Below are 11,692 nucleotides of genomic sequence, written 5' to 3' on the forward strand. Positions count from 1 at the left end.
TATTGCATAATCTTGTAGCATTCAGTTCTGCGATGTTTTTCTGGGTTGCTTGTTCATGTTATCTCCTCATCCTCATGAACCTCTATGTTACCAAAAGACAGTTTGGTAAGAGAACTGAGAGCTAGTAAAAAGACTAACTTGAAGAAGAATAATTCTTGTTTTTTGTCTCTGCGTGATATAAATACTAGCTGTCTATCATAAAACATGCCTTTCCATCTGGGTGTGGATAGCTACTAACTGCTAGCTGGTGTGTGTTCTTCGGTGACTTCAATACTCAAGGGCATCTGTAGTGAACTGTTTCTTCCTTTTTAACAGGAGAATCTGCCCTCATAAAATACATCTGTGTTTAAACTATAATATGAACACTGGTTGGCTTGTCACAAAGCCCAAGAGTCACAGGGAATTGCTGAAGTTTAACCTTCCCCATCTACCAGCCACATCTCAGAATTTCATAACCTTGTTGTAGATAGCTCTAACGCATCACCAGAGAATACTCGCTTTGAAGCTTTAACAACACTGTGGCAACAATAATAAATAATGATAGTTTGATTGTGAAATACTGTTTGCATTACAGAATAGTCAATGTGAGTCACTAGAGCTCTTACCAGGTTTTAAGTGTAGGCATGGCTTTTTTCTTTGATCTTGAATTTTGCATCTTAATGTACAGTTGTTTCAAAATACTTATAACTGTAGTGTCATTTAATGTGCAAGTGAAGACTGAACATCTATTTTGTATATGCTTCAGCTGTACTAAAAAGTAATTAGATTTAATCGACTTTACACTGTGGCACTTACTTGTTTTGGTTATTTTGCTGTTAGCACAAATGGATACTAGCTTTCACTATGGAAAGTCGGCTCTATCATTAGTATACCGAGAGACTGGTCACGTTTTTTTAGATGAAGACTGATACAGATGTGGTCAACTTATCAGAGTTACTTTTTATGTAACAAATTGGTGACATAACTGTAACATTTCTTCAATTTCGTGACTGTGCAGAAAGAGGAAAAATATAGGAAGAAAATCAAGAGTAAAATTGGAATGACTGAAGTTCCAGCAACTTCACTGATCTGTATTTGCACAATGTGTTTATACAAAATTTAAGAGAATACCAAATTAAATTCTGAAGCAAGCTAACGGTTGTCACAGGTATGAATTCATATAATGTCAGGCATATTAAAACACTTCAGCTATGTTGCTTGACTTCACTGAACCAAACTTTTATTTTTGTACAAAGAAAATATAGTATGTTTCACAATAAAGATTAGTAGTAGGATTTGCATCAAAGAATGTAGTGGTGTAATTTGAACAAGATCATTCAGTGAGTAGAGATGTTTACATAGTTATGCATGTAACTCTACCAGTTTAAGTATTTTTTTATTAAATTTTGTTGTCCATCTTATTGAGTTTCAGTTGAAACAGTAATTAGCTCACCTACATTTCATTTACATTACTTAAATGTTGGCAGTGAAAGTAAAATAAGCTTATAGTTGTTTTTATCTCTTCTGCTTCACAGTGCTGTGAAATAAAATAGTTGCTTTTTCCCTTAAGCTACATCTGTATCTTCTGGAGGAATGGGAACAAGTGTATAGTCAAAGTCAGCATTTTAGATTTATGCATTTGTCTAACCCTGTTTTCTGGCTTAAATCTTGTAAATTTAGCTACTTGTATCAAAAACATCTAAACAGTCTTGCTTAAGAAAATCCTTCTAGGCTATGGTCTAATTCTTGTACAGCATAAACATTTTCTACAGATAAATTTTACAGGGTCTGCAAATTGTTTGCACGAAAATGTTGGTTAGAAGTACTTTGCTTAGTGCTCTTGTAATTGAAGCTCAAAGCCAATTTACCATCTTGTTTTATTCACTTCAGACACTTCAACCTTCGAATGAAGAGAGATACATCTCTTTTTAGTGATGACTTTAAAGTAGAAATATCAAACCAAGTAATTGATTTTGATACCTCCCATATTTACACTGGACACATTTATGAAAAGTACAACACTTTAAAATAGATTAAAGTGCAGTCATTTTAAACAGGAGGTTTTTTTAATAGTACATGCAGAAAATGAATATCTGTATGATTAGGTTATCTTCATTACTAAACTTTAATAATGCATCTAAATACATTTAAACTCCATCTGCTTTTAATCTCATATGAGTCATACTTAACAATTGCGTATTTTACCTAATAATTTTCATATCCATAGAACTTGAGGTTCAACTCTTGTTTATAAACTTACTCTTCATAGAAGTCTGATGCATTTTAAAAAAAAAAAAAAGGAAAAAGCTGTCTGCGTTAAAAAAAATCAGGTACTGTTCTTAGTTTAAAGGAATTTAAGGAATATAGACCTACCATCATTAAGGGTAATATACCTGATTTCAGTAAATACAAAAGATAAAATTGATTAAAAAGGAAGGAGAATTAAGGAATTAAAAGCAGGTGAAAAGAAGAGAAGAATTAAGACTTACTCTGTCCCTCTTTATACAGTCTGTTGATCCTGAAAGGAATCTTAACTGCTTCCTGAAGATCTCTGTTAGTAACATCCTACAGTCTGAAGTGACGGTTTTAAACTGCGAAAAGAAGTATACACGCTTAGCACTTTATGTGCGTCTAGGTAGACCAATGTACCAGTTGACTTACGTAGGTCAGAGGGCTTTTAAGGTGTGTGGAGTCTTTTGTTGCGTTTTTTTCTTATTTTGTGAAATTATTTCAGAAAAGCTTTTGGTTCTTTCCTTATTGCTGAGGGATGAGATTAAAGGATCCACATGAACCTACTCATGGGCTTACTCTACATTTTCTTGTAATCCTCTTTATTAACTTTCTCATTCAACCCAACTTTGTACTTGTTCATGAAGATCATGAACAAAGTTAGTTGAGTAAATAAAGTGTTTTGCTGTTGGTTCTTGATTTCCATTCAGATCAAGAGTCTTCCTTCCAAGTACTCTGAAATTTCCAAAGATACATGGCTTATAAATTCAGGGTATTAATGCATATTCTAATAGAATATAGACTGAAGTAACTCTGGGATCAGTTACGAATGTCTTAAAATTAGTGTTCTACAAAGCCTATTTCTACTTTTTGGTGTTCTCCCTTAAGAGTTGTATGGCATATCTTAAAGATACTTCTTCCAAATTTCAGTACTGTGTATGAGCTTTGTAAAATTCTTGATAATTGTTAATTAGAAATTAGTGCTGGTTTATGATAAGAATGAGTACAGTTCTGATAATTTGATAGTGTGATTCTGAACCCTCCTCAACGGAGGAGTATATAAACATTCTTTTAGTAATCTTTCATCCTTTTTATGGAGAAGGCTTGTTGGGGATGCTGCATGTTGTAGCTCTCAATGATTAAACTTTGACAGTTGTACTTTTCCAGATTGTGACTGTTTATTTAACTTAGTAACTATGATTTTGCGATAACTGTAAGTCTTACTGTTGAATAATCTTAGTCTTAAAAATTCAGACACAAACTTCTTGCAGGAATATCTTACTGCTGTTATCCAGAATCTTATTACTGTATAATTCATATAGGTTTTTAGCAGTTGGGAACTGGTGCATGATCAGGATAATTATGCAAGTGTCATGCTTTAGCGTTGTCTGCTTATCACCTTGGGTAGTGTGTATGCTTGAAGTTTGCACAAGGACACAAAGGACTTTCACAAGGACTGAAAGCTTTTAGAAAGGTGTGGGGGGAAGAAAAAACCCAAAACCTAAATGCACTTTTTCCTTTAACAGGTGAGCAGGGAAGTCTTAGCCATGGGTCTGTTATTGATGGAAAATTTGAAGGATTCATCCAAACTCACAGTGGGACCTTTTATATTGAGCCAGCAGAGAGATATATTAAGGACAAAACTTTACCGTTCCACTCTGTCATTTATCATGAAGATGATATCAGTGAGTACTTCCATTTTGTGCTAGAGATGAAATAAATTTTTTTTATTAAATGTCAAAAACTGTAAGCCATTTGTAAGCATCAAATGAGACTTCAGCTTGTGTATGACACTGTGAATCATGCTGTCCTGAAGTGATTCATACAGTTATGGTGTGAAAGAGATTTATGGCAAACCAAAGTGAGTCTTCCTTATTGTGCCATTTTAAGAAATCCTTAGCAGTCAGGCTTAAGTGTATAAGCAGTGTATTTTCTACTCAATGGATACATTTCTTTTGAAAAATGCATTCTTAAAACGCTCTATACTGATTGTTCTTCCCTGTGATCTGCAAAATAAAGGATAATTAAAGTTCAAGTCACTAAGCATTTACCTACATCTAGAGAAGGTGGTACTTGTGGGAAATGAAAGCTTCCCCTGCACACGTAGGTCACAGATGCCTTCAGAGAGCTCTTTAGAAGATGTGGTGGCACCTAGTATGTCCCATTTTACACAGTAGCTGATGGAGGTGTACAGAGAATACTACTTGAATTTGAAAAGTATTGCCCCAGAAGTCTAGCTTTAGTTGTAAATGCCCAGAAAGATGAGAACATACCATGGAATACTTCTACATCTTCAGAACTGATCCATCAGAGTTCTCCTGCACTCTACCTGCCTTTTTGTGTATGATCAGTCTTCAGCTGTAATAAAAATCAGTTTTATTTGATGTTCAAGTAACTTTATTGCAGTATTTTTGGGGTTCAACATGAAGTTGAGATTCCAAGTTTCAGTCCTTCCAAGTAGATTGTTGGCAGGGAGTCACTTTAAGATTACCTTTTGCTTATTGAAGCTAACAAGTTGTGTGTTGCAAGCTAACTTTATGTAAGACTTCAGTCTTGCTTAAAAATCAATTTAAACAATAACTTCATTTAAAAACTTGTCCCATCAGGCTATTGTGCAAATCCTAGGAGACTTGAGTTTGAAATCTCATTTGGAATTGGATGAAGTGTCTTGGGCTAAATTACTAGAAATGACTTGAACTACTCTCATGATGATACATGTATAGATCATTTTCAAAGTACATCATAATGAGACTGTATTGTGAAAAGAAATGTCAAAAATAGGAAGATAGATGAGGAAAATCTCTGGTTGTGATTTGGCTTTATATATTAATTTCTCTGTGCTGTAAGCCAATGAAAAACACAGGGTTATTGCATAATACTCTCTCTGGTTACTTCTCTTGCATGAATGCAGTGAAGAGAAATGATCTTTCTCTGCTAAAAACTCAGCAAATTTTGTTTCTTTTTTCTAATTGAATAAAGCTTCTGTAATACAGTTGTATTTTGCATTCAGTGGCAGTATGTGTGCTGTCTTTGAGTATGTTAAAATTGCTGTGAGCTAGTAGATATGTTTGTCCTTCCTGTTACCCCATTCTGTAAATATGATTACTAACCCAAAATCAAATAGAAGTTGCATAATTTTAAAGAGCTTCTGAATGGATGCAGTTACTGAATTTTATGTACATTGTGAGCTACGCTTGTTTTCTGACTGACTAAATGTGTATCTTCCTGGTGCTTACAAGACCCATATTTGAGAATAAAGTAACTTTAAGGATAGCATTCCATATACTGCTTTTGATTCTCAAAGAGAAGTTGCAGCATGCGTTTAATTTTCAACTCTGCAGAACATTGCAGGTGAAGGTCTGAGAAGGCAGTTTACCTTGCTAGCTGCTGTTGGAGTATTACAGGGTTTGCTGCTGTAACAGAAGAGTAGTGGGGAAAAGTAATAAAAAAATTACAAAAGCCTGATGTGAAACCGTAAGATATGTCTTTTATAACAACATTTCTGTGAATAATTTGCACAAACTTCTAAATTCTTTGGTATGTTTTATAGGTCTCACTGAACAGTTCAATTCACTGCTTGATAGTGGGAATACTGGATACCACCTACATAGCGCTTTCTGTAAAGCAGGCAGTGACTTATTTACAAAGGGTTTTATGAACCCTGTTGTAGGAAAGAGGGGGGGGAGGGAAGTAAAGGGATGTAAGGCAGTAAAGTGATTTGCCCAGTTTGCAAGAGGCGGGACAAGCAAGAAGATTGTCTCATGTCCCAGTTCCTTATGCTGTAAATAGTGGGTGACTAAAAATACTCTCATCACTGTTATCAACTAATGACAGAAATAGAACTGTACCTTAAAGAAGCAGATAGTTTGATTTTTATGAAAGTTAGTATTGCTGTTTTATAGAAGTGATCTCTGTTGGAGGAGTAAATGGATCACTTGAGAGCTGGAAAAAGCTAATGATGAAATTGGTTCATATTCATGTCTTATTAAAGTGAATGGGAGCAGGTTATGTATTTTTTTTTTAATTATTCAGATGATGGTATGTTGGCTTACACTGTTTTTCCTCTTGAATCTAGTGCATCAAAACCATCAGTTAGAAACAAAATCAGATTATCAGAGGGGATTGTCTAAATCTATTCCAGAGAGCCACATTAAAGCAACAGTACAATATGGCTTCCAAATCACCAAGTGAGTGAACATTGCTGCTTGCTCAGCATGGTTGAAAATAGCCCATGCTGGAGCTAAGTCTAAGCAGCACTATTTGAAAATGTGCCACTCCTGTTGGTTGCTGTCAATGCAGAGTTTGATGTGCGTGCATTCTGATTGTATAGTTTAACTTTTTTCATTGGTATCCTAGATGCCTCTAGGATTTCTGTGATCTGAAATATCTGAAGTATACAACTGCTTCTGTCACTTTCTGAATAGTGCTTTTGAGGCTAAAATATTTTTGCCTTTCATGAGAGCTATTTTTGCACAGAACTGCAGCTCCAAAAAAACCCAGCAACAACTAAAAAAAGCTAAGCTTTACAGTAGCTTTAAAAATAAAACAAGCATGCAAATCTGTTTTTATTGCAGTAAAGCTAACTCTTGTGAAAATAGAGTCAAACCACTAGTATCTTACACAGGACAAAAGCAACAAAAATGCTCACATTTCTAACTCAGGAGAGACTGGGGGAAGAAGTCATCTTTGCTCTAATTTGGGATATTTTTTGGTCACCAATGTTTCAGCCTTTTGAAACAATATGCATTTTAGTGCTTTTCAGAAATCACAATGCAACATATGATTAGCATCTCAATGAGTTCTTATTCAGTAGTTAAACAAAAGGTTTTTTTATAAATGGGGATTATATTGTCAACTTTATAAGGCAGCTTTTGTTACAGTGGATGTGGTGACCAGTGGAAGGCAGCCTTATTCATGTCTCAAAACACAAGTTGAATGATTTTAGTTTCTAAACCACTCTTGATCAAACTGTTTCATAATTTAGTGCTAGAAAGATGCAAATTGCTATTTTCATTAAAATATTTTGGAAACTTTAAGGATTAGTATTTCATTGGAACTATATTTACTTTATTTAAATCATATATGCTTCAAATGTATCCCTGAGTTCATACTGTAAAATAGGGAATCAGTATTTCCTCAGATCAACAGTAGACAAGAAAATCCTGTTCAGACCTTCAGGAAAATGAACGTGGTCATTCAATTGTCTTTATGGTCTTGGAAGAACTATACAGCTGAGAACAGAAAGTAAAGTATTTTTTAATTTTGCAAAGCCCTATCTGCTGAATGAACTGACCATTGCAAGCTATGTATTATTAGTGAGAACTTGGTTTCTTTTTTTTCATATTGTGTTTGTTGATTTAATAATGAAGGTCTACTTGGCAGTTGTCATGGGAGCACAGTGTGACAGACTGCTTAGAATGAAGTCTGTAATAAGGGTTTTTTTGTATCTGCTTAAATTTGAATTTGTTCTGACACTATTGCTCTTGCTAGTATTGGGCAAATCTCTGTGGCTGGGGGGGGGGGGAAGAAGAACTGAATTTTCATCATTTTTAATGGCAATTTGTCATATCCTTGTCCCAGATGCCTAAATCCAGTATCCGTTAAGTAGTTAACCTAAATGCTTAACAGATCATACTGTTTACTGACAAGTAGAAGAAAAAAAAAATCACGTGATCAAGAATCTTTTATCCTTTTTTTAAAGGATAAAAATTCTTTTTTTTGAGCGTCTATAGTTGTATATATCATTGATAATGATCTGCTGCCTAGTTAGAATAAGATACCATTGTCAGAAAGTATGAAATGACCAGAGTTTTTTTGTTGTTTTTTAGGATTATTATTATTACATTATGATTGTCGTTTACTGTTTTTTAACATTCTGTCAGGATGTACAAAAATTGAAAGTGGAAAATGGGAAACTGGACAATATGGGAAAAGAAAAATAAAGTATTCGTTTTGCCTGAGGATTTTCTCTAGTTAAAGAATTGATCCTGTAATTAAATTCTTCTTTTATAGATCTGATGGAAAGTAGGCTTCTAGTTTTTCAACTCCGCATTCACTGTAAGCAATCATTTCATGGTAAAGGCATGTGTTTTCTCTTGATCAATTCACAGTGTTGTGGTAGGGATAGGCTAAGAAGCACTTGATTGCAAAGAGCTGGCAGAAGGCTGTACCTCTCAAAGCATTTAAAAGCATCACAAGAGCATGGACCGGACTTCTGTGATGTGGGTCAAAACTGTCCAAGTCATCTGACACCATGTAGTTCCTGCTTAGCTCCAGAAATGGAACTGCTGCAGGGGATGGTGGAAATAGGAAGTCTCAAAAGATGAAGAGGGAACAGTGCCTTCGTGGTTTGGGGGTAATGCAGCAATTATCAAAAGAAAACTTTGTATGCAACTTTCTCTGTAAGCTAGACGTGGTTTGAAAGTGAACTATCCTATATTACCTGCCTCCTGTGTTTAGCAGGGTGGATTCAAATCTGCCCATGGGGGATTTGTCTTTTCCAGCACATGCAAAACCTTGGCAATTGCTGTTGCAGACTGTTTCATGTTCAATTCTTTATAATTTTAACTGTCACGCTTTTAAAGTGTTTCTTACTAGATTAGTACTTTTGAAGTGGGAAATATTTGTTTGAATTGCAGTCAGTCAGTATTAAAAATGTATTAAGGGATTTCCTAACCTCTCTGGGGAAACAAGATACAGAGGAAAGACTGCTTATTTTGTGTAATGCACTGAGAGCATTTATTTCTCATACTGTTCTGTCAGTTGTCATAATGCCACAGAATATGAATAGAAGTGTGGTGATAGCAGAAAATGGCATTTTGTGCTGGTGCAAAATATGCTGTGCAGTCATGTTTCCAGTTAATTTCTAACTACCTGCAGGAGTTGCTTTAAAGTTATGAGGGTTTTATGTAGATGAAGTATGCTGATGGTGAGGCAGTGTTGTCTATTACTCCGCCCTTGTGTAACGTGCTTTTGTCAGAGATAAGTGGTCAACGGTGTGAAATCGGGTAGTGGGTAATGAGAAACTTTGATTAAATACAGTAGAATTTTTTTTTTAATACTATGGTGGGAGGAAAAAAAGGTGGTGGAGATGGAGAAGGGAGAATCATATCCATAATCCTTTGCTCTTAACTCCAATCTAGTGATAGTAAACAGGATCCCAAAAAGTACAGATGACCTCAACAGTGAGTGAGCGGTGCTTTTTGTTTAATATTGGTTATAGCAAAGCCAATATTCCACTACATTGCTAATCAAATTGCATGAGGTGGCTTACAGTAAGAGCATTCCCCCCCCCCTTTTTCTCTCTCTTTTCTTCTGGCACTGTGCTAGGGCTAACCATACTGGGAGGACTGTGATGAGACAGCAGTTCAAAAATGGTTATTTGTAAGGTGTTAGAAATTGAAATGTGGGAAACTAATATGCAGAAAATCATTAAATAAACTTAAAAGTTTCCAGTAACAGTAATTCATGAATATTTCTGTAAATAGTGAAAGGAAAATACCAGTTCCTTCAGAAGTCTAGGATTTTTTCAAAATCCTAAGTACTGCACATTCATTGTAGTTACCTCTCAAAAGGTTTTTTCCTTTTTAATTTAAAGAAATAACCTTATTAGAATCCAAACAAATTACCTCCCACACAATATCAAGATTTTGCTAATAATCTTGTTGGCAAACACTAGTCAAAACAGAGTAGGCATAAAGTTGACCAAAGAAAAAGTAATTTGGTTGTATGTTGGAGCAGCTTCTCTAAAATTCAGACTGGAAATAAGTTTTGAAATACAATACTGTATGTGGATAGCTTTGCGGTAGATAAAATTAATTTGCTAGTGAGATAATGAATAACTGTTTACACCCAACTATAATCTTTCAGTTACTCTTAGGCTGCAACATTCTTTGCCAAGAAGCGTGTTTATTAAATCTGGTTCTTTCCTACTAAGCAAAGTTTACAATTGCAGTAAAATACTTTGTACCCGGAAAAGGACCCAATTTGAAAAAAATTGTTAACTATGTTTAAATCAGCCTCATTTGTCATTAACTAGTTTTAAAAAACCAGTGTTAAACATGACCTCTTTAAACACTTGTAAATATGTGTGATTGAGAGGAATGAAGGTTGGAAGACTGCTTTTATTTCTTGATCAGTTCTTTTAAGCTTATCTGTCTTTGGGTATTTTAGAGCATAAACTCATATTAAATGGTTTGGTTTTTTCAGAACTCAACATCAGCTGTATGTTGAGGATATGATTTTTTTTTTTTATTTCTGTTTGCTATTTAATTTTCCCCCAGCTTTTAATGATTGAAATACAAATTTTAGAGCTTAATGATATAGGGAGAAAATCTGAAACAAGTTGGGCTTGTATATTGAAATAGTTTAGCAGTATCATACAGTATGACTGCAGGAAACAGGTATGAGAATCAAAGGTAATTAAAGGCAACTGTCAGATGAAACGGTACCAAAGTGCATACTCCAAGAGTACATCTACTGTGCTCCAACTGCTAACAGGCTTTGACTCCACAGAACCAGACTAGAGCTAATCCAGGGTAAAATCCCCTGTAATGCATATAATGTGGACATTGGGTCCTCGGTGCCAGGTCTTAGGCTTTATAAATCTACTCCTATGTGTCTGTTCCATTTACTCTGTGATTCTGGATCTTCACACCCCAGCTCCCAAAAAACAACAAACCTTGGTAAAGTTTACACGTTTCTGACAAAATCTGTGCCCTGTTGAGATGATGGTAAAACTGATGTTGAGATGATGGTAAAATTGTGGTTACCAGTTACAGTTACCAAGGAACCGAGAAACCGGTTCCTTAAGTATTTACATATGTGGCTCCCATAATCTGTACTCCATTATCTCTTACTGGGGCACCAATTTATAATGGGATCCAACCTGCAGAGAAACTGAAGGGGTAAGACCTCTTCCCTTCAGTACTTCTCATCGCCGGAGGAAGCTTCCGCAAGTACAGGTTGCTCACAAATCTCCAATAGGTACTAACAGTCAAAACCTAACCATATGTGTCTGAAGCACATTCACACATGCAATGAGATCTGCATTGACAAGTATTGAAAGAATTACCCTTGGTAAGCAGCCATTTGTATGATATTCTCACTGAGCTAGTTTGGATCTCCAGCGTGTTTAACTGATGTGTACCTGGATGGTACTACAGTTTTGTTTTTAAAATTTAAACAGTCAGCTATCGTAAGGAGGTTATGAAAATGTTTCTTTTCAGTCTTGTTTTACTTTGCCTGTAAGTTTTAAATATATGTGTACATTTTGTAATCTGCAATTCTATAAATTTTAAATCTACACACATGCATATATGCATACACCCACTGATGTCTTATCCTTAATTGTATTGTTTACTTTCCAGAATGGAAATCGTGCATTTCACTTTGTCAATAAAATTGCTAGCAAACTCATAATTCTAGAATTGTAGAATTGAGTTTCAAAACCAAGGTTCATTAAAGTTTCAGTTCTTATGGTATC

The 11,692-nt window shown here is 35.1% G+C and overlaps 1 protein-coding gene across 1 annotated transcript in view; it reads left to right on the forward strand.

Moving 5' to 3' along the window:
* Nucleotides 1-11,692, forward strand: part of ADAM10 (ADAM metallopeptidase domain 10) — a 46,786-nt gene that overhangs the window by 16,074 nt on the left and 19,020 nt on the right. Inside the window, 2 exon segments of the mRNA XM_009280444.2 lie at nucleotides 1,870-1,987; nucleotides 3,734-3,893. Coding sequence (XP_009278719.2) covers nucleotides 1,870-1,987; nucleotides 3,734-3,893 — 278 coding nt within the window.

This window comes from Aptenodytes forsteri, unplaced genomic scaffold, assembly GCF_000699145.1.
Source record: "Aptenodytes forsteri isolate BGI_AS27 unplaced genomic scaffold, ASM69914v1 Scaffold83, whole genome shotgun sequence".
NCBI classification, from domain to species: domain Eukaryota; kingdom Metazoa; phylum Chordata; class Aves; order Sphenisciformes; family Spheniscidae; genus Aptenodytes; species Aptenodytes forsteri.